This window comes from Vigna umbellata, chromosome 2, assembly GCF_029865625.1.
Source record: "Vigna umbellata cultivar VRB3 chromosome 2, Vumbellata_1.0, whole genome shotgun sequence".
Taxonomy (NCBI): domain Eukaryota; kingdom Viridiplantae; phylum Streptophyta; class Magnoliopsida; order Fabales; family Fabaceae; genus Vigna; species Vigna umbellata.
Window position 1 is genome coordinate 10061461 of NC_142166.1, and position 27426 is coordinate 10088886.

At 35.7% G+C, this 27426-nt stretch overlaps 1 protein-coding gene across 1 annotated transcript in view; it reads left to right on the forward strand.

The window, feature by feature from the left end:
- The window catches only part of LOC148203365 (nuclear pore complex protein NUP205-like), a 33622-nt gene that overhangs the window by 5084 nt on the left and 1112 nt on the right, over positions 1 to 27426 (forward strand). The window contains exons 8-43 of the mRNA XM_088106056.1: positions 720 to 842; positions 937 to 1164; positions 6206 to 6295; positions 7123 to 7272; positions 7569 to 7685; positions 7776 to 7982; positions 8388 to 8489; positions 8625 to 8768; positions 10814 to 10944; positions 11041 to 11160; positions 11418 to 11541; positions 12432 to 12629; positions 13316 to 13434; positions 13543 to 13693; positions 13794 to 13906; positions 13985 to 14066; positions 14189 to 14275; positions 14362 to 14439; positions 15285 to 15488; positions 20331 to 20423; positions 20540 to 20644; positions 20774 to 20944; positions 21578 to 21633; positions 21739 to 21811; positions 21943 to 22133; positions 22220 to 22346; positions 22438 to 22515; positions 23361 to 23525; positions 25382 to 25549; positions 25621 to 25758; positions 25946 to 26089; positions 26365 to 26487; positions 26604 to 26699; positions 26824 to 26961; positions 27070 to 27170; positions 27286 to 27405. Coding sequence (XP_087962182.1) covers positions 720 to 842; positions 937 to 1164; positions 6206 to 6295; positions 7123 to 7272; positions 7569 to 7685; positions 7776 to 7982; positions 8388 to 8489; positions 8625 to 8768; positions 10814 to 10944; positions 11041 to 11160; positions 11418 to 11541; positions 12432 to 12629; positions 13316 to 13434; positions 13543 to 13693; positions 13794 to 13906; positions 13985 to 14066; positions 14189 to 14275; positions 14362 to 14439; positions 15285 to 15488; positions 20331 to 20423; positions 20540 to 20644; positions 20774 to 20944; positions 21578 to 21633; positions 21739 to 21811; positions 21943 to 22133; positions 22220 to 22346; positions 22438 to 22515; positions 23361 to 23525; positions 25382 to 25549; positions 25621 to 25758; positions 25946 to 26089; positions 26365 to 26487; positions 26604 to 26699; positions 26824 to 26961; positions 27070 to 27170; positions 27286 to 27405 — 4655 coding nt within the window. The remainder of the gene's footprint in view (positions 1 to 719; positions 843 to 936; positions 1165 to 6205; positions 6296 to 7122; positions 7273 to 7568; positions 7686 to 7775; positions 7983 to 8387; positions 8490 to 8624; positions 8769 to 10813; positions 10945 to 11040; positions 11161 to 11417; positions 11542 to 12431; positions 12630 to 13315; positions 13435 to 13542; positions 13694 to 13793; positions 13907 to 13984; positions 14067 to 14188; positions 14276 to 14361; positions 14440 to 15284; positions 15489 to 20330; positions 20424 to 20539; positions 20645 to 20773; positions 20945 to 21577; positions 21634 to 21738; positions 21812 to 21942; positions 22134 to 22219; positions 22347 to 22437; positions 22516 to 23360; positions 23526 to 25381; positions 25550 to 25620; positions 25759 to 25945; positions 26090 to 26364; positions 26488 to 26603; positions 26700 to 26823; positions 26962 to 27069; positions 27171 to 27285; positions 27406 to 27426) is intronic.

Genomic DNA, 27426 nt, shown 5'->3' on the forward strand with positions numbered 1-27426 from the left:
ATACTTGGATTGTGTATTTTAATATTATTTATTCATGGTTATGAAAGTAATATGTAGTTATCAAGAATCCCTGATGTGCAGTGTCTTATCTCATAATATCAGGGTATGTCACGGTTGGAAAATTCAGTAGTTATATATATTAATGAGTACAAGGAAACTTATCCATATAAATCCCTGGATTATTTTTTGGTTTTACTTTAGTTCAGTTTATCTTTTGTTATTTATATCACCTTTTTCACATGCATATCTGTATATGACTTTCCTAATTCAGTCTTATTATGATCCTTAAAATTATGATCTTTCATCCTATCCTGTGTAAGATCTTGATTTTGACAACATTGATTTCAAAGTATACTAATTGAGCCAGCAGATTCCTTAACTAGGTACATACTTTTTTTCCATCTACATTTAAAAGAAAAAAATGTCCTTGGCTGTGTCTAATTTACCATTCAAATATTTTGTATTTTGTTCAGAATCAGCAGTTAGATTGGTGATGTAAAAAATGAATAGTTTCTTTTTTTGCGCATTTTTATTTTATTATTTTTATGAGAAAATGATAAGTTTGATTTTTGAAAAGGTTAAACTTGAATATTTTGAGAGATACATGCTTCCGCATGAGTATCAAGATGCACTTGTTATTTATTCTGTCTGACTTAGCTCACTTTGCTCATAAACTTTTCCTCATGTGTTACTCTTATAATTTTCACTTTGTATTGCAGATTACCTTTTGTCTTCTCTTTGCCCTTGTGATTGCGTTTGTTTCTGATGGTTTGAGTACAGTGCCTGATAAAGCATCTGTCCTTTCTTCAAATACTTCCTTCAAACACGAATTTCATGAGCTTGTAAGAGAAAATATAATTGCTTTTTTCTCTGTACTAATTGTTTACAATATTTAGTATGAAATTGGAATAATGTTGAAGTTTTTTAATGTTTAAGGTAATGGCTGCTGGAAATGATCCAATTGTTGAGGGATTTGTTGGTGGCGTAAGGCTTGCTTGGGCGGTATATTTAATATTAATACAAGATGGTGCTGTAACAAGAGAGACTATTTCAAGTGGGTCATCAAACGAACTGGGTTATCTTAGTCAATGCTTGGAAGTCATTTTCTCAAATAATGTTTTTCAGTTTTTACTTGATAAAGTTCTTCGTACTGCTGCTTACCAGGTATAATTCTATGGTATTTTTTATTTTTGTTTTTACTTTTTGATAAAAAATATATTCATTGAGAGGACAAGGGGTTCTTCACGAGGTAAAAAGGGAAAATAAAGCAATACGTGAAAAGTGAAAACAAGAATGGAGCAAAGCCTTTTCTCAATCTTTCTGTATATCTGTTAATGGAATACCTGTAAAAGTAAATTTGCTTTAATTTCCAAAAGACTAGCACTTCGATTATGTAAGTGGAAAGAATTTTTCTCAAGTGTATATTACAGTGTTATCAAATTTCGGCCATGGTGGAAACTGGTAGCGGTTTTTTGACCTGCTGCTACAACAAGGCGGTGGTGAAACGGATTTCCTGTGGTGGTCCATGGCGGCCGCTTTTGGCATAGCGACTGGCGGTGGCGGAACGACAATGGCAAAACGACAATGGTGTAAGAAGCGGATTGGAGAAGAAAGATGACATCTGCGTGAAAAAAAGTAACAGCAAAGTGGGAGAAGGGAGGGGCAGCAGTGGTACACATGATAGGAAACCCTAATTGCACAAACCTTATTTGTTTTCTGTGTTTAGAACAGTTAAAAATTGGTCCAGGCCCAATAAAAATTCAAAACCCACTCTAATACACAACTTTAAAACACTTTTTCTTTTATTCTTTTCCAGTTGCCCTAACTTACTGCTCCCAACTGCCACCACTGCAGACACTGCTCGCCGGTCACTGCCGCCACCGCTCGCCGCTGCCATCATCCTCCGCCAGCCAAGCCTGTTTTTTTTTTTTATTTTCAATTTTGTTTTTAAAATTTTTCTTCTTTTCCAGTTTTACTATATTATTTTTAATAAAAATACCAATTTTAACTATAATATCATTACTTTTGCATTAGAATTACATGTGGTGCTATTATATTTCTTTTGAAGGCAATGTTTCTGCCATAACCTGTTATGGTTTCCGTTATAATTTTATAAAGGATTTTTGAGTCTCCGATATTTTGATATCTTCCGTTATTCGATATCGATAACATTGGTATATTTCTCAAGCACTTAGTAATATCTTTTTTGAGTTTTCAAATTTCAATGTTATTATAATTTTTTTTCTTTCTACTAATTTTTTGTTGGAGGGAGCAGAAAATAATGAGAACTGCAAAATGTTACTGATTCTTTTGTCAAGGATATGTTGCAAAAGACAACATTAATTCTTATTCTTTTACTTGATTGTTAATTCTATTTAACTTATGAAACATATCAAAGAGAAAAACACAAGGAAATTCGAAAACCTATTCTTAGAGTTCATTTGAGATGCTCCAAAATATTTTTAAAACAGTGTTCATATTATGGGTTATTTGAGGGATTTGTTGAAAATAACAGACTTAAGATTAAAAAGAGAGAAAAATGTATTTTGGAGGGCTTGAAATATTCATCTTATGATAAGACCTTTACGGTGTACCTTAGGAAGAAGGTTCAAAATCAGAAGTTTCATGACAGTTAATGGTGGATGGGCAGTTTAGGGGTGGTTATAGGTAGTGATTAAGTTTAGTAAGGGTTATCTTTTAAGGAGGAAATAGTTCCTCCTAGTGGGTGTGTTGTATTTTCTTTTTTGGATTAGGACTTGTCGTGTGTAGAAGGGATTTACTTCCCTTGGAAGTTGTTGAATGTTTTCTATATTATGTTTTCTTTAATTAAAGTATTATCTTACGTTGTGTAGCAAGATTTGAGTGCTTATTTCTTTACTGATTCTGAATATCCGGTTTCTTGTTCTCAAGAAACCTAACAATTTGGTTCGACTTGTCGGATCAAAAACACCAACAGAGTCATGGAGAGTAGAGTGAGCATAGTATAGAGGGCAATTGAGGAAATGAAGGAAGAATCTGGAGCCAACTTTCAAAGGCTAAGTGATAGATAGAGGATGTTATGTGCAAACTTAAGAATATTGAAAAAGGGGTCTGAAGGAAGTGGAGGTTCTGTAAACGGGGACAAAGTGGGAAAAAGAGGAGATTGATGACGAATGGGAGGAAGACTAAAGAGAATACCAGTGGAGGTAGGTGAAAAAAAGTGGAACTTCCTTCGTTTGAAAAAGGGGATCCTTCTTTAACCAAGAGAGTGGTGACTCCAATAGTTTTATTAAAAGAAAAGGAGATTGAAGTGGTGCCATTAGTTTGAGAGATGGGTAATGCCGAATTGGAGAAGGGATGTGGGGAACAAAACCAGTTAACAACCAAGCAAAACAGAGTTGCAGGAAATTCTAGGTACTTTTGAAGGCATTTGAACCATCAAATTCCAATTAAAGCCATAATAGATCCAATCAATGTGAGACCTTATAGATACCCACACCTATTAAAGGCAGAAATTGAGAAACAAGTCGCTGAGATGTTGCAAACATGAATTATTAGACCTAGTAAAAGTCCTTATTCCAGTCTAGCGATTTTGGTTAAGAAGAAAGATGGAAGTTGACATTTTTGCATTGATTATCGGGCTTTAAATAAGGCTACAATTTCAGATAAATTTCCTATCCCAGTGATAGAGGAGTTGTTAGATGAATTGTATGGTGCTAGTTACTTCTCTAAAATTGATTTGAGGGTGGGGTATCATCAAATAAAGACAAAGGAGAACGATATCCCTAAAACGGCGTTCAGGACACATCATGGGCACTATGAGTTTTGGTGATGCCATTTGGGCTATCAAATGCCCCTGTGACATTCCAAAGCATCATGAATACTGTTCTGAAGGAGTTTTTAAGGAAGAATGCGCTTGTTTTCTTTGATGATATATTGGTTTACAACAAGACTTGGGAGGAGCACACAGAACATCTCCACCAGGTTCTTAGTATTTTAGGACAACAATTGTTTACTAACGAAAAAAAAATGTGAATTTGGGAAGAAGCAAATCAGGTATTTGGGTCATGTTATCTCAAGTCAGGGGGTATAGATGGACCCAGAGAAGGTTTTGGTTGTTCAAGATATGCCTGATCCACGGTTTAATAAGGCCCTAAGGGGTTTCTTAGGCCTTACAGGGTATTATAGATCTTTCATTAAAGATTATGGCAAGATTACAAGGCCTTTGACATATTTATCAAAAATAGGGCAGTTTGTATGGTCTGTTCAAAGCACCGAAGCTATGAACATCTTGAAGATAGCATTAACAACAACTCCAATACTTGCTTTACCAGATTTCTCTCAAACATTTCATGTGGAATGTGATGCTGTAGGTAGGGGTATTGGGCTGTTTTGTCTCAAAATCGTCGGCCTATTGCTTATTTTAGCAAGGCTTTTAAGTGATTCTTCTTTTTCTAAGTTTATTTATGAGAAGGAACTAATGGCCTTGGTGCTAGCAATTCAACATTGGAGACCTTATTTACTTCGACAGCGATTTGTGGTTCCCGTGGCTTTTCGCCTCCAGTTGCCAGTGACGACCCAAATTCATCTTGTCTTCCATGTCTCTCAACTTAAACATGCCATAGGTACCCATCAAGTTGAACAAGACCTTCTGGCATAACTCTTTTCAAGGTCTTGGATTCCAGGGTGCTGTGGGATATCCATCCCTCAACTTATTCAATGGAATTTGGGAGGACTTGAAGGCGCTACATGGGAAGATGTAAAGACCATTCGTGATCAATCATGTAGTATTTGTGAAGTTTTTTCTTGATCTCACTCAAAGACTCAACCTCCAAGAACATCTTCAATTGTTGAACTGCAAATTGAGCTTTCTTGTTGAAGGACACCATGTCATGATCTGATTGTTTGAGAGAGGCAAGCCTATTCGTAGAGTCATAAAGGTGCTAAATATCGTTTTTAAAAATATTCTGTGCTTTCTTCCAAAAGGAGTTGCAAGTTTGAAAGGATCTAAGTGTGGGTACCTAGTAATTTTGGTTCCACAAATTGCCACAAGGCACATAGCTGAAAGTCAATTTGCTTCAACTATTTAGCTTTCTTAGAAAGCACATTACTTCTATCTTGTTCTAGGTGGTCATGATAACCTTGGCCAAACAACCACATTTCAACTAATGCAGACCAAATGAGGTAATTTTCTCCATTTTTGTTTCTCATAAGTAATAGAAGGATTTCCAAAGAATGATAAATAACTCCAATAGGCACTTTTGAGGAAACCAAAAGAGACAACGAAACCAATGAACAAGAACAATAAAGGGAAAACCCTAGGTTTAATTAGGGAACCCTTGATAATAACCACATTGGGAAAGAACAACCAAGGATTGGAACCAACGTGAAGGAGGTCCAAAGAGCACTGGCGAGGTGGTTCGATGTCGCCCAATGAAGGGGAAGGCATCACATGAGCTTCACACGCAAAGTAGTAGCGAAGAGAAACGTGGTGCATGACGGTGCATGCAGCGAAATCAGGGTTTGAGATTGGTGGGGTTGGTTGTTTCTCAAGGAGACAGTTCAAATCTGGTGGTTGTCGAAGAAAACTAAGTAGGTGGTCGGCGACAAACAATGAACTGAGGTGAAAATAAATGTAGGAGAAGATTGAGACCAGCAGAGCGGGATCGACCCACTCTCTTACCAACTTAAGATTAAAGAGAGATATATTTTTGGAGGGTTTGAAAGATCCCTCTTATGATCTACTATTTATATTGGTCGGAATCTGATATAATCGGAAGATGAAAATAAAAAGACTACACTAGTCTACTAGGGACAACTCATAGGTACAACAAGAAGTAGTTCCCAACCCAACTGTTTCCTACCCCAGATTTTAATACTTATTCTAACAAATAGTTATGTGCCAATATTAGTATATAAGGAAACAGGTTAGTTTATACAATTAAGATATTGATTATATTTATAATTATTCATATTATGATCTTTGTGAGGGTGTAGATCACTCTTTGGAAACTTGTCCTGTACGAGATTGTTTCCTTGAATTCTTTTTTTGTATTGTCCTCTACACACCAAAATATTAAGATTCTCAAGGAGTATACAAGTTATTCTAGCTTTTTGAATTTGTGCAATATCACTTAATTGGAATTCTGTATTTACTGTAACTTTTCATGGATCATGACTATACTTCATTGGTATCCTATTGAAAAGTCTGCTTGTTATCTTACAGACGGAGGATGAAGATATGGTCTACATGTACAATGCTTATCTGCACAAACTGATTACCTGCTTTTTGTCTAACCCTCTAGCAAGAGACAAGGTTAATTAATTTTTCTGCACGTACATATGGAACAAGCTTATTTGGTTGATTGAGTGCACAATTTTTGCTAGGATTTGGTTTTAGTTCTCAAACTACTTGATCGATGTTAACTACTCTTTTCAGACCTCTGATCTCTTCTTTTATATAGCAGTTGAATCATGGAATTATTGTCTGAGAAGTCATGATTGTAGGTTTTTGTTATTTCTAACTTCATTATTTATATTTGCCCTGTTTTTTGTACTTGTGTATATACTTGCTATATTTTTGTTTCATTTAAAATAAGTGGAATTTGACAGTTGAAAGGTGTTTCTTTTTCTCATTTTTCTTTGGATTATTCCTCATATTTTTACATGGTTTCGAAATGATAACAATGTAAGGTCATCCCATAGATCACTTTCCAATTCTTTTCAGGTTTTGAATGTGATGGTTAGGAAATCAGGATGGTAACTGTATATGTACCTGAATATTACTGGACAGCACCGGCAGCTTTTAGCTCTTTCATATTTTTTTCTCTCTTTCCAATTATAGTTTAATTTACTACTAACTGTTTGATTTTTGTTCAATAATTTAAATTGATTTCCTTTTTCAACTGCAATGTTAATCATTTTCTACAAAATTATTATTAAATATTCACTTCTATTCTTAAATGTCTGGTTCTTTCTGAGCATTGAATTTGTTTTAAATTTTGGCAATTGTAAGTACATGTGGCAGAAGATATTTTGTTTGGATAATTATTTCAAATTATATTTTTATCCACACTGGTGTATCTTTTTTATTCAAAATATTTAGTTCTGCACTTATCTTTTTGAATATTATGCATTTTGCAGATAAAAGAAACGAAGGAGCGATCTATGAGTGTGCTTAGTACATACCGAGTTGTTGGATCTCATGATTTTGCACAAGACACTAATTCAAGTTCTCTTCATGGCCCTTTGCCATTTAATTCAATCTTGGACTTTGTGAGCGATATTTATCAGGTCAGTTTGACCAAATAGTAACAAAACATGAAAATTTTCTTTTCTTGTAAGCAATCAGTGCAAGTTTGAAATAGATCTGGTGATTCAAATTATTGATGGCAGTGTAGATGTTCCTTTTCCCTGATGACACTACTATACATTTGTTTAGGAAAAAAGTCTGTTCAAGCTGTGGTTGTATGTTTATATAGGGTTTGGATGCATTATTGTTTTAGGCTTATCAGATTAAAGTAATGTGCTTGGCTGATTTTTAAGGCTTTTCCTTTCAAACATGACCTTTAATGTTGTCAAGTTATCAGAAAGAACCAGAACTCTTGTCTGGCAATGATGTATTGTGGACATTTGCAAATTTTGCTGGAGAGGACCATACAAATTTCCACACGCTTGTGGCATTCTTGAATATGCTGAGCACCTTGGTGAGGATGACGTTTTTTACTCTCTATGATGTCTTAAGTTTTCTTTTCAACCATTTTTATACGACATAATTTTGGGAAACTGCTTTCTAGGCTTGCAGTCAAGAAGGTGCTTCAAAGGTTTATGAGTTGCTGCAAGGTAAAGCATTTCGCTCAATTGGATGGAGCACTTTATTTGAATGCTTAACAATTTATGACGAGAAATTCAAACAATCTCTTCAAACTGCTGGAGCTATGTGGCCTGAAATTCAGGAGGGGGATGCTAAAGCTCTTGTGGCATACTTAAATGTTCTGAAGAAGGTTCAAGTTTATCTATTTTCTTGTGTCAGCTTATATTGAATCCCTTGGACGCCCAAACTTGTCCTAAGCCAAAATAGAAGTTAATAAATTTTGTTTTGTGCAAATATTATGTATGATAATGGATAGTTTGTTATTCTGTTAGTGTTAAGTTAGTTAATAGACGGCTGTAAATGTATCTTTCTATTGAATTTGTTACGTCTAACTAACTCTAGCACAGTATATAAGTGTGCTCCTCTGTAAACTCTAGTCTAGTAAGAAGGGAAAAATATTCAATAAAAGGTCCTTGGTTCAACTTATTTTATGTGGCGTGTCTAACATTTCATTGTTGCATGTGACTTTCCCTTTGTAGTTTTTATTCAATTGAGAGGAACAACAATATTTACTATGCATTTGTTGTATATACAGGTTGTAGAAAACGGGAATCCAACAGAAAGGAGGACCTGGTTTCCTGATATTGAACCACTATTTAAGCTTCTTAGTTACGAAAATGTGCCTCCTTATCTTAAGGTAAATAGCTGTATCATGATGTTCTTACAAGAAAGTAAAAAGATATTTAGGTTCTTGATTTTGTTTAAAGATTGTACTTCTAATGGAAATGTTTGAACGGTTTATTTTCTAACGAGACAATACTTTTTGATGTAGGGTGCTCTGAGGAATGCAATAACCGCTTTTATTCAGGTTTCTCCAATACTGAAAGACAGCATCTGGACCTACCTTGAGCAATATGATCTGCCAGTAGTTGTTGGGCCTGATATCCAGAATAGTCCACAATCTATGGGTAGTCAGGTTGGTATATCTGATTGATGAAGAAGTAATCTTTAATCACCATCTTAGAATTTTTATCCTTCAAAACTACGAGAACCAACTGTTCTAGAAACTATGGGTTTGTTTGAAATGTTAGTTAGGATAAAAATGTTCTTGTTCTATTCTGTATTCTTACAATTTTAAGATATTTGGATGTTACATTTTTTTTGCTGGCATCCTTATAGATATTTAAGACTGTTGATATCTGTTAGTTCTTATGTTAGTAAGTTAGTTGTAGATATTTGATACTCTGTTGGTGTTAGATATAGAAATATTAAGGCAGATCGTCTGTAATAATAATTAGGGAAATTGAGTGATGGATAATTTTTCATTTCTGAGAAAATTGGGGTCCTTGGGCACTGGTGGGTGTAGTTCCATTATGTTCCTGCCAGGTCCTCAAGCATCATAGTAATTAAGGTAAATGGGGTTGGATGCATGGTGATGCTTTGGCAATTAGCAAATATTACATTGGAAAGACTCAACAAACTCTATGGTAAGTAGGTAACATGGATTTCATAAGGTTGAACGAGGGATGTCCAAATCTTATATGATGAAGCCATATTAGGGAATTTGTCCATGTTTCTAATGTTGCTGGTTGACTTATGACCTTTTGTTTTGTTTTGGACCGTAGACTCCAACTTATATAACCTACTATGCTCCTTAGCAAATACATTAATCTTCCTCCTGCCGAGGTCTTGATTGAAATAGACATAAGAAAGAGGAAAAGTTATTGAACACTTCAAATCTTTTGCAGGTTTTTCTACAAAGATAAGGCTGTTGGCAGTTTTTGGACATAGACAAATCCTTTAATTTAATAGATATATTTCCATATTTGCACATGGATACACTATGTCCATTTGCAACTGCAATGATTTCTCTAGTCATTTTGACGTACAAATCAAAGAGTATAGGAAATGAGGTCATGTGATTAGTTGTCCTTGAATCAATAATCCGAGTACCCTAAGGCATACGACCAACCTTATTGAATTTACTCTTATCTTTCATGTACCAGGTATATGATCTAGATGACTTATTCATCGATTTCATCATTGTTCTTAGACGATCAAGTTCCTTCTTATAGTCTTTTGTTTCAAGCATCGATAAATAACACAAAACAAAGACATGTTTGGCAAAAGAATCAAGAAACACAAATCGGAGCCAAATGGGATGTTACAATCCTTCAAAATGGGCTCGTGAGGTCTGGTAGAGCTAGGCAGGTAGGCTACATGCGTTGATACTAGAGGTGGCATGTTGACCTTGTTTTTGTGATTAGGTCTGGACTAAAGACTATTATGCATGAGAGGTATTTTGCATAACCCTTTTTTCGGCACTTTGTAGTTAGTTTCCCTAAATGAGCCAGCCGTTGATTTCACTGAGTGGATTCCCTATTCATGGGTAAGGCTATCATTTGAAGGACACGAAACGATGAAGTTATATCTCTTTAAAAAATCTATGTTGTTATTCCTAGGGTAACCCTAGTGTACCCAGGTCTATAGTTCGTTCTTCCTAGCTGCACATTTGAGAGTTCTTCTAAATTCTTTATGGCAAAGATACCAAGTTTCTATCAAAAGAGCTCGAGAAAGAGAACAGTTTGTTTCATAGGAAATAAACTTTTCCAAAGAAGTGTCAAAGTTTAAAATGATAAGGGTTTATATGCTAAGTACCTCTAAAAAGTATTGTAAAACAAGGAATGGTTTTTCTTATATTTATTAACTGGAATGACCTAGTGGGTCTTGAGGTTTATTGGTATATTGAAAAGCCAGAATTTTTTTGGACTCTTGTTCTTTTACTGTTTTGCTTTGCCTTTTTGTTTGAACTGTAGTTCTGTAAACTAACCACAAAATATATTAAAAAATTAATTGATATACTAGGGCTCATCCTTTTCTTTTAAATTATCTGACTTGTTATCGCTATCATTTTATTCATATGTTTCTTCCATTTCCCCTTACATTTCTTCTGTTTTTTGTCATCACAATCATTTACTTTCTCTTTCTCTGATGAACAAATGAACTTGTAATATATGACAGGTTTATGACATGCGATTTGAATTGAATGAAATTGAAGCAAGAAGAGAACAATATCCTTCAACAATATCTTTCCTTAATTTGATAAATGCTCTTATTGCAGAAGAAAGTGATTTGTCCGACAGAGGGCGAAGGTACTGTACACTGTATATTTCAAATCTGAGTGAATTTTATATTCATGTTGTTTTCTTGCTTGGGCTCTTAATGTGTAAAAACTTTTCGTTTTTCAGATTTATTGGAATCTTTAGGTTCATCTATGATCATGTTTTTGGGCCATTTCCTCAAAGAGCCTATGCGGATCCTTGCGAAAAGTGGCAGTTGGTTGGTGCCTGCCTTAAACATTTTCACATGTGAGTGATTCTGTTTTCGTGTTTCTAGAAATAATTAGAATATATCTCCGTTGTTTATTTGATATAGGTTGTATTGATTGTTGGATAGATTGGTTTTTGTTATTCACAGTTATTTGAGTTGTATTGAGGCACCAACATAACTTTTCTGTCTTTAATTTGATTGAAACTGATCTCTATAATGCAAAACTATGAACAAGCTATGGTATATACCGTTGATTATAGACTTAGAGTGTTATTCGATGAACACAAATTGACAGGGTTTTGAGCATGTATGGCATCAAGGATGAGGACTATGAGGGTGTAGTTGATCAGTCGCGACTTACAGCAACTAAGGAATCATCACCACTTCAGACGCAGCTCCCAGTCCTAGAGTTGCTCAAAGTATGTGCTCGTCGTTGTCTTGATATGGTGTATTAAACATATGGGCAATGGCTTTAGTTTTTTTATTCCAATGTATGTATTAGAATATTGTATATTGCATTGCATGATCTGTCCAATAGAAATGGGAAAAATGAGAGAAAATAGATTGATGAAATTATTTTAAATTCATGTTATTGTTAAGAAGTGGACTTTAAGCCTAACTCAACCCCACAAAACCGGCTTGTAAGGTGAGATTTGCACCCACTTATATACTATGTGAGACTTCCAACACACTTCTTCACGTCGAGGTATATTCATCTCGAACGTGAGACTAAACATCAATGGGTGGTTCGATAGCAGGTGGAACAATATGCCCAACAAACATAACTAGGATAGGTTCGAATCTGGCTCTGATACCATGTTAAGAAGTGAGTTATAAGTGATATGGAAAATACCCATTATATTGTGTGAGATATCTAACCAACTATCTAACTAACTGAAAGGCATTTTTCTCAGTGCTGTTATACTAACAAATTTAGAGCAGTTAGAGCTATCTAATACAACACTTAACATACATATTGGCTATCTAAGATTACTAAAAGGGCAAGAAATAAGGAATACAAAATTAAAACTGAAAATTGACTGATTAATATCTCAACACTGATGATTATCATCCTGGATTTTGGATTTGTTAGCTGTATGATATGTTATAACGAGTCTCATAACTTTGAGATTGATATATCAGTACTTGTGTAGTTATGATTAACGAGCAACTATCAACCGAGCAAATTTACTGGCTGTTGGGAGTTTTATAGCTTTCATTATGAAATATTCAGCAAATGTAGCATTATGAAAATTATTGTGCTGTTGGGAATTTCATAGCTTTAATTTTACCAGTTGATATGTTTCAGGATTTCATGAGTGGAAAAACTGCCTTTCGGAACATAATGAGTATTCTTCTTCCAGGGGTGAATTCTATTATTGCTGAACGCAGCAGTCAATTATATGGGAAGCTTTTAGAGAATGCAGTGCAGCTTTCCCTTGAAATTATAATCCTTGTCTTTGATAAGGATTTACTTCTTTCTGATTATTGGCTTCCTCTATACCAGGTAACTCAATTTTCTATACAGTACACATCAAATTGTTTTCACGGGTGTGTGCGTACACATCAATTTTAAAGCTCTAGGATCAAGTTTTTTCCTGTTTTTACTATGGATAAGAACAAATGAGACACACTGAAAGATCCATGGTGCCAGAGATTATTAGTTGTAAGAAAGTTGTGATAGAAAGTGGAAGGAACATCCGTAGGACTCGTAACACCTCAATTATAACACTGGCGATAGCTGGTTTACTCAGATACGTGCTATAGAAACAGCTTCTCAACAAGATGCTTCCCACACACACACTCTTTCGGGAGTTGTATGTATGTATTGATAGATAGATCTAAAGTTGCATGTTTCATCATCTTCTCTTGCTTGAGTTTCTAAAGAAATTACTGATTAGTGTGTGGAGGCATTGTCAAGGTGATCTGGTTCACTATCTATACATGATTTTGTATTTGTATATTGAATTATTAACATTCAGGGTGTCAATCGATTTCCAGGGTTTGGTTGGGATATTGGTCCTATTGGATGCTGTTATTTTGAAGTGATACTAACCGTTTACTGTGTTTAAAAGTAAATCAATATCTTTTGTACTGGTGTGTTATGTATGTAGCTCCTTAGTTTAAATATATCTTATTTTTTAGAATTGTGTAGCTACTTATTAATGTCTTTTATTGATAATCTATATGCAGCCATTGGACATTATACTCTCCCATGATCATAATCAAATAGTGGCCCTGTTGGAGTATGTCAGATATGATTTTCAGCCAAAAGTTCAGCAATCCTCCATCAAAATCATGAGTATTTTAAGGCATTTAGATACCTTTCCATTTTCTTATTTTGAATTTGTAATTTTTTGTGTTCTTCTGCTGTTCTGAATATCATTACTTAATCTGTATTTTGATTTTTTGAGTGACAGCTCCCGTATGGTTGGGCTTGTTCAACTATTGCTAAAATGCAATGCTTCAAACAGCTTGATAGAAGATTATGCAGCGTGCCTTGAGTTACGGTCAGAAGAGTTTCAAAATCTTGAAAATAGCAGTGATGATCCAGGCATTCTTATTATGCAAGTTGGCCCTCATTACTATCAACTTTTTGTTTTGTTTCCTCTTTCCTAGTGTATAATCTTCCTAAAATGGTTTTTGTTTGCATTTGCCTTCTATGTTTCAGCTTCTAATTGACAATATCAGTCGGCCAGCTCCAAATATCACTCATTTGCTACTTAAATTTGATCTAGATACTCCAATTGAACGAACAGTTTTACAGCCTAAATTTTATTACAGGTTTTTGTCTATTATTTCATGGTGCTTAATTATTTGATTCTGGAGATTGTAACTTTTACCTTCTAATGTTATTTGCAGTTGCTTGAAGGTTATTCTTGATATTCTGGAGGAGCTTTTGAAGCCTGATGTTAATGCATTACTTCACGAGTTTTGTTTTCAGGTCAGATGTTGTTTATCTAATGCACACTACATCTAATATACGGAAGAGAGTTGGAATTTTTACATCTTCCCCAGTTATTTGTGATTTTTTTTGAAAGGATTCTGACTTTTTGATTGATGCAGCTCCTTTATGAATTGTGTGTAGATCCAGTAACATGTGTACCAACAATGGATCTGTTGTCAAATAAAAAGTACCAATTCTTTGTTAAGGTTGACATTCTGTTTAATTTATTTGATTACCTTTTTTCCTTCTAGTTTTTTATGATTATTGCTCAAAATTCCTTGCTAAAATGCAGCACCTTGATACAATTGGGGTAGCTCCGCTTCCTAAAAGGAATAATAATCAGTCGCTTCGTAACAGTTCACTTCATCAGGTTTTTCATTGTACTTTCTCCTTCAAGTCATCTGTAAATTTAGAATTCATTTAAAACTTGTAGGATGCTGCCAATTTTTGTAAAATGTTTGAAACAAGGTGTTCCAAACAAAAGTGGCTGTTGTGTGGTGGGAATAACAAGTGAGTTTTTCGAAACTAGATCAGCACAAATACATGTGAATAGAACTATATCTGCTGGACACACCTTTTGGATTCTTTGTTATTATCATGCGTTGATAAGCACTTTCAATCTATTGAATTAAGACTTTGAATTATTCTCATTTTTCATGGATTCCAGTAATTACAAGTGAACCCAATATTACTTTATGTTGATCTTTAAGGCTTAATCAAGATGTATTAATGCATGACATTAGATGTTTTTAAGAAAATAACACTTTTATTTACTCAACTTTGAATGACATGTTTGACTTACAAAAAAAAAATCAACTTAGCACACCGTGTTCAATAGTTAATACTGAGTCTACGAAGATTAATTCCATCAAAACCTGAAACCACTTGACTCCTAATCAGCATGGTGGCATATAATCCTTTAGTTCGATACTTTGATTTGACAATAACAAGAAAACATCTTTCCAATTGTTATTGTTTTAATTTTTTTTTTCAAATCTTCACAACTGTAGAAGCACATAAAAATGAAATCCGATGCATCTTCATTGAACATGTTATCCATGTGTTGTTTCATATTGACATTTCTGATGTCTATTTAATATTTTTGCCTGAATGATATTAATTTCTGGGAAGGAATAGAAATGAAGTATGTCAAACTATACAGTTCGCCTATACTGTTGGGTTTGATATAGGTGTTTTGTTTCATTGCTTTCCCAGAGAGCATGGCTCTTGAAACTCTTAGCTGTTGAACTACACGCTGGTGATGTTAGTAGCTCCAATCATAGAGAAGCATGTCAGACAATCCTCTCTTATCTTTTTTCACATGGTGTCAACGACGTTGGTGGGGGCCAGACCATGTATCCATTTTTGCGTCATGATACTTCTCAAAATGCTGCTCTAGGAACTGTCAGCAAGAGTAAGGTACTGATATTTACATGCTTCATTGTTCCCTTGATATTATGGGCTAACATATCACATCACATGCATATCTTGGATTCTTTATTATTTATTACATTTCCCTTGATATTATGGGCTAACATATCTGTGAACTTTATTGTTGGGTTCTTGAGTTATGGGCGATAGGCTCATATGCTTATTTTTCTTGTTGTCGGTGGATTTAGGGAATCATGTTGTCAATTATGGCATAACTTGAGAGAAGAATTATGAGAGTTAAATGGTGAATGAGCAGGACAGAACAAAGGATAATTGAAACATCTTGGCCTAGTGATAGTTAAAGGGTCATCATGGCGATATGGATGAATTTAATGATATAGAAAATAGGGAGGGTCATATTATATTCTGGATAACGAATGTAAAATTCATCTACAACCCAATCATCGATCATTTGGGACAAATAATATGTATGAACATGGTAGGTTGTTACATGGAAATAACACTTGTTAAATAAGCTAGATCCATTAAGCCAATGCTTGAATGTAGTGTTAAATGAGCTTGGTATCCAGACTTTTATTAGAAATGTAAGAACTCCAAGACAGGTTCATGGATGTTCTCTTAGGAAAACCAGACAGCTTGGTCTGTCTAAGAAACAAGAACACGAACACACTCTGCATCACTAGCCCAGGTCTTTCGAGAGGACCTGTCTCTCCTTTACTAACACTCACAAAACTTTTCAAAAACAATCCCCCATACAGACTATATATAGTAGTCTGTTTACACCAACCCCCAGGCAGTTATAACTGCATGTTACCCTTATTTCTCCTAACACACACTTTGCCACTAAACCTATCAGATAGTTTTGGTAAATAAGCTAGATCAAATGTTCTTGAGTAAGTTTGATACATGGAATTCTGGTTCTTTTATGGTTAAGCCATTAGAGGTGGTGAACATGATGATTCAGAGGGGGATTAACATCACTTGTCTTTGCCAAACTAAATTGGGTTGGAGAAAAAACTAATATGCTTGACTCTATTTATACTTTGGGTTAGAGGAAAAGTTACATCAAAGAATGCATGACTATTATCATGGTTAAGGATTGAAAAGGGAGTACTTTGTATTTAAAATGGATTGGGGACAAAGTTGTAAATGAGTTGGAGAGAAAACTAATGTCCTCGACACTTTAGGATCTAAACTTTGGTACACAGGGAAAGATGGATGACAGAACAACGTGAGTGTTATTGTGGATGCGGATTGAAAGTAGAGGGTGGTGATTGTAAAATGATCAAGGGCAAAATTGTGTCTTGAAAGTTAATTAGTGCAGGGATATTATCAATATTCATCAGTACATAAGCATCACAAGTAGGATAAAAACCACTTTTGAAAGGCATGCTTTGGGAAGATTTTGAGGGTTTGCTCAAAGTATTCTAAATTAGGAAGGATACTATTGATTTAAAAAAGACATGATTTTATGATTATGAATACTTAGAGAGAGGAGAACATTTACGGAAGGAGTCTGGTAAAAGAAGTAAATTCTGATTTATCGATGGGTCTATAACGAAAAGGTCTTTTATTTTTTACAATATTAATGAGATAGTATTGACAATTAGAGTAACATATAGCTGAGTGCCATGAAAAATGTTGTGGAAGGGAAGGGTGGTTGCATAACTTATATTTAGGTTTTACAAGAAGACATCTATAATTGGATAGTTACTAGGGTGAAAAACTAATGGTGGAAAGATTGTTAACTGATAGAAACTTTTGTGTGAATGCATGCTGCCGTTTCTAATTGACATATCTTTATAATGACCCCAATCACTTTTTGATCACTCTTCGTTGTCCCAAATCAAATTGACCAGACATCTCACTTTCGTGCATAGTATTTAGGAAGTTGCTGTTGGACTTCTTAAATCAAGAAGTCAAGAAAGCAAATAAATCACACCGAACAGAATGCACTTCTCTGAATATACTTCTCTTATTCAATAAACCAAGAATACAATTGTATAGTAATCACCCCCTAAGGAAGCCCTATCTCCCTCCACTGGACTAATGTTCCAGTTAACAACAAAATACTAATTTCATATTCCCCCCGTTTTCCACTAACTCCTTATTTATACTCTCCTTTCCCTCTAACTAACTTCTAACAGAAACTCCCTCCTAATTTTTAACAGACACTCTCTCCTTCCCGCCTTTATTTTTCCTCACATATACTTTTATTCCCCTATCAATACCCCCCTTCATCTCAGCAACCTTGTCCTCAAGGTTGAAATTCGGAAACTGCTGCTTGATGTACATCTCTTCTTCCCAGGTTGCTCCTTCCACTCCTCCCTCTTGCCACTGGATCAGAACTTGAGATACCCCCTCTCCTTGTTGATTTCTGTCTCTCCTCTGTAATACATTTAAAGGTCTATATAATGGACCTTCCACCTGTAATTCCACTGTTGGAACCGTGAAACTTGATCTCATGATTCCTCTTCATCATCGTGTTATCATATGAAGAGAAGCCACTAGCTACTGTCCTCCAATTCAGGTCTAGAGGCTTGGGTGGTGGTCTATATGAGAGAATTATTGACTCCTTCTGTTCCATTAATAAGAACTGCTCCTTTTCCAAGATTCCCCTAGACCATATGATTGTTGTATATTGCTTTCTGACTTGTGACCTCTTACCTTGTGGAGCACAAGTATTATAGTTTATTTCTGAAACTGTCTGCATTACTTCCAGTCCTGAAGTTTCTTTCCTACCATCTTTACCTTTCACCATTGTGAGTAATATAAGATGGCTAGTTAATAAAGATTCTGCAAGCAACCTGGAAATTCCTTTGTGGCCAATGCTAAAATCTAGGTCTGCATGTTTTATAACCTTAGTAATTTCAACAAATGGACTTGTAACAGCCCTAGTGGATGCACCCCTGGACACCCAGACCACAACTGGGTCACTTCCTGACAACACTGCTTTAATCCCAGGCCTCAACAATTCTTCTCCTTTCTTCACTGTTTTGACATACCCACCACAACCTACCACTCTATCTTTACTAAAAACAGCAGCTTTACTAGAAAATGGGCTGTTACTGGGCCTAATAATACCCAAGCCCAACATCTCCTGGACCTGCCTCTCTATTTCAACCTTCATTAAGTGGGGATACTTATAGGGTCTCACGTTCACTTGTTCAGTGCCTTCTTTAATGGTTATCTGGTGGTCCATTCTTCTGACAGGAGGAAGTCCTTGTGGCACCTCAAACACCTTCTCAAACTCCCCTAAAATCTTATCCAGATTCTCCTCCTGCATGGGCGTTAAATCCTCTGCTATTAAATTTTCCTTTGCTATTTCAGATTTACTCAAACCCCACACCACCGCCAGTGTCTCAATCTCGGTTTCCTTCTGCAACACTTCAGGGGTAATCATTTTCCTCATTAATGTGTTGTCCTCCCTTATCACTACCTCAGCCTCCGTCGGCCCATACTTCAACGTCATCTTCTTCCAGTCCACCCTAATCTCCCCCAATTTCGCCAGCCACTCAACTCCCAACACTACATCCACTCCTCCCAACTCAAAAAGATAAAAGTTCTCTCTGATCTCCACTCCCTCCAGTGTCAAGGACAACCCCATGCAACATCCTTGTGTCTCCTTTCTCTGGCCACCACCCAAACATACCCGATACGGTGTTCGCTTCTCTTTCTCTAACCTTAGCTCTTCAACCAAGCGTGTCGAAATGAAATTGTGTTGCGCGTCACGCTCGCCGCCTAAGCCACGAGGACCTCGAATTCCTGTACATATTCCTCCATCGCTCCTCTCTGTCGCACCGCCGCCAATTTTTCAAAGATCGTTCCCCGGTGTCTACCTCCAAACCTCCTGACCATCGCCTGCGTCAATGTCGCCCAGGTAGGATTCTTCACCTTCTTCCGCCAAAAGCGGAACCAATAATTCGCTCCCCCTTCCATACAAATGTACTCCAGCTTCATCTTCTCCCTTTCCGTCACATTTTGTAATTCGAAGAATTTCTCCGCCCTAGCGATCCATCTCATCGGATCGATCCCTTCGAAAGTGGGTAATTCCACTCTCTTCATCCAACTCTTTTGAACGTCACGTTCTTCCTCAGATTCTTCATCTGATTCATCCTCCTCCGTATCCCGACCTCCATTAACCGAATGACTCCCTTCAGAAGTCCTCCCTTGGTTCGCTCTTCTCCCACGGTCGCGATTCACGTTTCGAGCCATTCCCCTCATCTCCGCTCGAATTTCCTCCAACGCCGCTTCCATGGCATCGAATCTTCCCTCCAATGCACTCACCCTGTTCTCCATCTTGTCTCTCCTTCAATCTGGATCCGGCAGGTCAGACCAATATTGTTGGACTTCTTAAATCAAGAAGTCAAGAAAGCAAATAAATCACACCGAACAGAATGCACTTCTCTGAATATACTTCTCTTATTCAATGAACCAAGAATACAATTGTATAGTAATCACCCCCTAAGGAAGCTCGATCTCCCTTCGCTGGACTAATGTTCCAGTTAACAACAAAATACTAATTTCATAATCCCCCCCTTTTCAACCAACTCCTTATTTATACTCCCCTTTCCCTCTTAACTAACTTCTAACAGAAACTCCCTCCTAATTTTTAACAGACACTCTCTCCTTCCCGCCTTTATTTTTCCTCACATATACTTTTATTCCCCTATCAGTTGCTCTAATTTAGTCCTAACCTTGTAGATAATTCTGACGCAGTCTACTAAGAGTCTGTGCACATATTGTGCATTATACATTTTAAACCTTGGAGATAGTTCCCACGTAATAAGAAATTCTTTGTAAATTATACTATTCTTCATTTTAAACTCCCATCTTATGCTTTACTTCTAAATTCTCTTTGAAATTCAGGTATTTGAATTGCTTGAAATCATCCAGTTTAGATGTCCAGATTCCACTTCTCAGCTCTCAGAGATTGTGGGTGGAATGAAATATGACTTGTCGGTGAGATACTAGTCCTTAAAACATAGTAAATCTATATTTTATGTATGGAAAAAATCGAGATGATATTTTACATTTTCATCTCGTTCTTGCCTGCCTTTGGGTGAACATTATTTTAGGCGGAAGACATACTTGGAAATTCTGGAAAGGATGGTGTGTACTATTATTCTGAGAGAGGTGATCGGCTAATTGACCTGGCCGCTTTCCACGACAAACTTTGGCAGGTTGGTCTATTGTCCAATTATTAAATATTAATAATTTGTTATTGAAAATATTATCTTTGATCTTTATTCCTTGAATTGTAGTTTTTCTTTAATATTGTTTATGAAATTTAATCTATTTTCTTGTTGCAGAAATACAATTCAGCTTACTCCCAGGCAAGCAACATTGGAAATGAAGTTGAGCTAAATAATGTTCGTGAGACAATTCAACAGTTGCTTAGATGGGGTTGGAAATACAATAAAAATCTTGAGGAACAAGCTGCACAACTTCATATGTTGACAGCCTGGTCTCAAATTGTTGAGGTGCAGATCTTTCTATTTCGATTTCTCCATTTTTGCCCCAATTTGCCCATGCTTCCTTCTTTCTCAGTGCTCTTCTTTCCCTCTTCCACATCCTCAAACTGTGGCCTAAAGTTCTTTCTTCTTTTGCATCCTTCATAAAACCCATCTTGCTCCTGCCTGCAAATACTTCCACTGTTTTAAACAACAGCAATCCATGCCATACTCACCTTCAACTGGATCACATTGAGCCCAAGTGAATTAGCATTTTTACCACTCTGTACCCACTTCAAATTTTCCTCCCCCTACATGAAAGCTATTGTGAAACCAATAAAAAAACATCGATCCGCTTTCCTCTGTCTTTGTTTTTTCTTTTCTCCCTCATGGGGCGGGTAGGAGGTGTGGTGGTGTGCATTGTGAAGGACTGTGAAGAACAATGACAAAGTAAGGCAGTGGAGGGGGAGCATGAGACCTGTCTAATACAAATTAGAAAATGCCGAGGAAATGAAGGAAAATGTTTCCCCATTGAATTTTTAATGAGTTAATCTATAGCTATACATTGTTTTCAAACAGTGGGAAACCTGATTCACATTTCCAACCTAGGTAGTGTCTTTGTCTTATTATGTACATTCTCTAACATTGTGCTATTTTGTTAAGGTGTCTGCTTCTAGAAGATTAATAATGATCGAAGATCGAACTGAAATTCTTTTCCAGTGAGTTGCTACACTTCATTAGTGAAAAAGCAAAAGCTTTAACTTGTCATTCTTGATTTTCTCATTGTTTGTGCAATTTATGTAACTGCTAAATTGTATTGGCAGGGTCCTTGACGCGTCTCTTAGTGCTTCTGCTTCTCAGGATTGTTCATTAAAGATGGCATTCATACTGTCCCAGGTAAATATTGCAATATGTGATTTTATCATCTGGAAATGTTGATGTGTTCTTCAACAATTTGAGTCATTCTGTTGTTATTTGTATCTTTTCAGACAGACTGATTTATATTTATATAATGTGAAATTTCTCAGGTAGCATTGACATGCATGGCTAAGCTGCGAGACGAAAGATTTTTGTTCCCTGGTAGTCTTAGTTCTGATAATATTACCTGCCTTGATCTCATTGTGGTGAAGCAATTATCCAACGGTGCTTGTCTTACTATATTGTTTAAGCTTATTATGGCAATTCTTAGAAATGAATCTTCTGAAGCTCTTAGGAGACGGTATGTTTCATGTTCAGTAACGAATTCTGGTGGTGTGGCTGTACACGATTTTTATTTGCAAACTTACACTTGCATGTTTTGTACAGTCAATATGCTTTCCTTCTTAGCTATTTCCAGTATTGTCAAAATGTGGTTGATCCTGATGTTCCATCAACAGTTCTTCAATTCTTGCTACTCAATGAACAAGACAATGAATATATTGATCTCCCAAAGGTATAATTTCTTGAATTGTTTACAAAAGCAATACTATAATTTGATGGCAGATTAAAAAACTTCATTGCAACTTTTACTTTATTTTTTCCAGATTGACAATGAACAAGCAGAACTGGCTCATGCAAACTTTTCAACTTTGAGGAAAGAAGCTCAGAGCATTTTGAATTTGGTTATTTGCTACTCTTACTAAGCTTTTCTTTCTATATACATTATTATTCAGGACACATGTCCAATTTTAGCATGGGATAGAGAAAGGATCGGGCTTATGCTTGTAGGAGATTATGTTGGGAAGTCCCACATCACCTTCTATTCTTAAAATGCGGCTTATACATCTGTTAGGCAACTTCACTTAATCCAATTAATTTTTAAATGAAATTGGATGTGTTATAGCCTATAGCCCATGTTGGTAATTTCCTATTGTAGTAGCCTTGCATGGCTTTGCGTACATCACGCTTGAAATGTCCTGCTCTTGGTGTATGGCTTTGCGTACATCACGCTTGAAATGTCCTGCTCTTGGTGTAAGGGAGTACGTTGAAGATCTAACATCGACTACAGATATGGTCAAATTATAGGATGTCTCACCTTGTTAAACTGATTTTGTGAGGTTGAGTTAAACTTAAAGTCCACTTTTTAAGAAATTGTACAATGTATTCAACGAGATATAATACACTTTTATTGAATCTACTTTTGACTCTGATATATACATTTTTTCTTTGAAAATGTCTATTGAAAACTATAATTTTTTTTAAAATAAAATAAAACAAGGGTGCATTTCAACATAATGAGAGGTATGTGTTTTTATTATCTTTAGTGAAACTGTCAGTTTTAGTTTTAGTTGAGATTCCATCCTCACATTAGACTGCTAAAATATGTTTCCCCAACAGGATATTGTGTTATAGGCTTCTTGCTTCCATGTGCTATCATTGGTCTGTTTAGCATTACTTTTTCAGAGTCTGTTTCTATTCATTATTCTTATGTCAATTATTTACAGCTTAAGTTAATTTAAAATTGTAGGTCATAAAAGATGCTACGCATGGTAGTGAGCCTGGAAAGACAATATCACTTTATGTTCTTGATGCACTGATTAGTATAGATCACGAGCGCTATTTTTTGAGCCAACTTCAGAGCAGGGGATTTTTAAGGTCTTGCTTTACAGCCATAAGCAATGTTTGCAATCAGGTGCTTGTTCTTTCCACCATAATCTGTTGCATCTATTTTGAAACTTGGCAGTTTTTGATTCTGCAGTTGTAGACTGTTTATTTTTTTTTCACAAGGGAACTAACACATAATTCTTTTAATGGTTATTTTGGTTTTTGTAATATCGTTATACTTTTGTTTTATTTAAGTGGTTTCACCCATTTTGTATTGAGGGAAAATTTCTGATTTGAAATTTCAATAATAAATAGGATATCTTTTTATCTTTATCCTACTTGGTGTAGCAATTCATTGTATGTGTCCTGTAGTTATCATTGGTGTGCTTGGTAACTTGTTATTACAATGTATGCTGTCATTTTTGCTCATTGATATTGTATTTAGGTTTTAGAGAAATTTCATATTTAAAATGTATCTAATGTAACATGGGCCACTGTTGAATGCTGGCATGTTTGGCAATTGTTTTTATAAACAATGGAACTGTTTGTTTCATGTCATCCCTATTTCCCAGGAATCTGAGGATAAGAACAATTATTCTCATCTTGAAGATCTCTTTTTAAATCACGCCTATCCCAACAAAAGTCAGAAACAATAAGTAGGTACACTAAAACAGATCTCAATCCGTAAGTTGCCAAACCATCACCACACCTATTTCTCTCCCTGAAAGTATGGGAAATTTTGAAGTGTACACTCGTCATGGACTCAAACGTTAAGCCATTTGTTAGCTTCCAAGGCCCAATGTTTCACATTAAGCAAGTAATGAGTCGCAATCCAAAGAGTTCTCCATCCTTTTTGTAGAATTTCCATAAACTGTTTCAAAGGCTGAAATTTCAGATTTTGAATTCCCTAAGATTTTACAGCAAACTGATCTATGCCCTTGATTTGAGTATGCCCCATCCGTATCACATTCGATCCATCCTCCAATCCACCTGAATAATCATATGTGATTTCCTTGGCCTGCAAAAGAACAAAAGGGCCTTGATAATTTTGAATTCATCAATAATGGAATGCATGTTACCCTGTTTCCAAAGAACCAGAAAGACTCTGGTGAAAATTCTTTTTTGATATGCTGGTGTTGAGTTTGTTGTCCCTAAAACTAAATTCTGTTCTTACTAGGCCAAATCTGCTATTAATAATAGCAGAAAGCATCATTCTCAGCACCTAATTACTGCGATTTCAATGAAGTTGCATAATTGTCTTAATGCTAGTAGGTTCTAGTCTTAGGTCAGTAATGCTTTGAAGCCATTTCCTCATCCTAGCGGCAAATGAACAGATGAGAAACAAATTATAGGAAGTTTTGAATATATATTTTTCAAAAGAATTAAACGCAGGTTTTAAGCAGTTTGTGCTCCCTTGACAAGGGAGCGAGTGTTTCATTCTTATGGGAATGAAAGTTATCATCTACAAGAACTGCTTATTCCCATGACATTCTTTTACCTTTTATTTTTATTTTAAATTTTCAAAAATATTCTTTTTATAAAATTACTACGGACAAGGGTGTCTTTGGGAATAACATTCTTTGGTATAATACTTCCGAAAATGCAAAATCAAGAGTGAAACAAATGTCCACCAAGATTTTTTCTATAAGAAAGAGGAGATAGTCAAATGCAAGAGGATGAAAAATCCTCGAGAACTAAAAGATTATTGTTAAAGAAGAGGAACTAAAGAACAAAGTTAAAGAAAAGGAACTAAAGAACAAAGTTAAAGAAAAGGAACTAAAGAACAAAGTTAAAGAAACGGAACTAAGAGCATGAAACATTTGCATGGTGTGCTAATGAGTCCCACATTAGAAGTATGGTATTTTTGTGTGGATTAATACAAGGTCTTGTGCTCTTGAATCACGTTGGAAAAAATAATACTGATTCATTTATGTCTGGTTCAAGGATGGCGGCAGTCTTTCACTGGACTCTTTACAGAGGGCATGCACTTTTGAGGCTGAACTTGCTTTACTACTAAGAATCAGCCACAAGTATGGGAAGTCTGGAGCACAGGTACTGTTTTCCATGGGCATATTGGAGCATCTTTCATCTGGCAAGGCAATCAATTTACAGGTTAGGGAAATTTTTCTTGTTAATGCCTCATCTGCTTTAATTCGGGTTACTGAACAGTAAATAATCTGCAGGGAAGTTTAAGGTGGGTTGAGACAAGACATAGAAGAGATGTGACTGTGGATGTTGATAGACAACGGATGATTATAACTCCAGTCATGAGATTAGTGTTTTCACTAACTTCCTTGGTTGATACATCTGACTTTTTGGAGGTTGGCTTTTGTGCTCCATTTACAATATTTTTAATATGATGGTTTCTATGAATTTTCCTTGCTACCCAATTCGGGAATCAATCATGTTACCACATTCCCTGCCAGGGAAGTTTTATGATTATTTCAATTGTGAATGAATTTTATTTAAATGGAAATCCAATTTTTGTTGCATTGATGTATGATATAGGTGAAGAATAAAATTGTTCGTGAGGTAATTGATTTTGTCAAAGGACATCAATCACTCTTTGATCAGGTTCTCCGTTTAGACATTGCTGAAGCAGATGAGCTAAGAATGGAGCAGATCAATTTAGTTGTTGGTATTCTTAGCAAGGTATTGTTCAATTATTTCTGTATATTTATGAACCTTTTACTGCAAGTGTGATGGTAGCTTGCCAGACTTAGTGTAGGTGAAGTCAAACAATATTAAGTTACTGTTTAATTGAATTCTTTGAGAACTTTACCTTTTATATATAAGGTAAAGCGTGATTTTTTATTCCATGCACAATGGTAACACCATCCTAGTTCTAGCTGCAAGAGGCTTCAGAATTCTACTTACGGAGCTGTGGTCGTTTCTTTTTGTTACTTTACATTTTTTATTTTTATTAGGTTTGGCCTTACGAAGAGAGTGACGGGTATGGTTTTGTTCAAGGGCTTTTTGGTATGATGCGTGCTCTTTTCTCACATGATTCAAAGATTCCTAGTTTTGCTCAATCAAGAGTATCGCCTGAGGTGAGTTTGTAGTTTTCTTAATTAATGTTATGTTATGGTAAAGAGTATTTGACATTATGTATACATAGTATTATTAGTCCTAATCTTATGGTGATATTGCCTTCTTGAATTATCAGAATCAGAGGAATGCAGAACTACGGATGTTTAATTTGTGCTACAGCCTGAGCTCGTACTTATATTTTCTAGTCATAAAGAAATCCCTGAGATTGCAGGTATATTATACATTCAACAGGCAGTTTTTATTGACCTTGAGCTATTTTCCCCATTCAGCTAGTGTATGTGCATTTTTTTCCCTCTAAACAGAAATTTGTTTTCTCTTGTAATTTTCTGTCTCAGCCTTCAGATGCCTCGTCCAGTTACCCTACTTCTGTTGAACTTCAACAACCTACATTGAGCTTGCTCAATTCCCTTCTTTCTTCTGTTACAACTGCTCTTGAAAGGGCAGCTGAGGAGAAATCCGTATTGCTGAATAAGGTGAAAATGCAAAGAAACTTATCTCTTTATCTTTTACAATTGATTTTGTCTACATTATTGCCATTTTAATATGGATGTATAAAGAACACCTTATTCGCACATCTGCAGATCCGAGACATAAATGAACTGTCAAGGCAGGAAGTGGATGAAATCATCAATATGTGTGTCCGGCAGGACACTGTTTCTTCTTCAGATAACATACAGAAAAGGTTAATCATTTGACTGAGGTCTTTAATTTGAGTTCATCTTCATGTTGTCGTATTTTCTAATATCTTTCTCCTTTATCCATTACATTCTTTGTATGGTTTTTAATTTTTTTTACAGGAGGTACATTGCAATGGTAGAAATGTGTCGAGTTGTTGCTAATAGGGATCAGCTAATCATTTTGTTGCTCCCACTCTCCGAACATATACTAAATATCATCCTTATCCATCTTCAAGAGAGGTGAGGCTTTAAGTTGGAAAG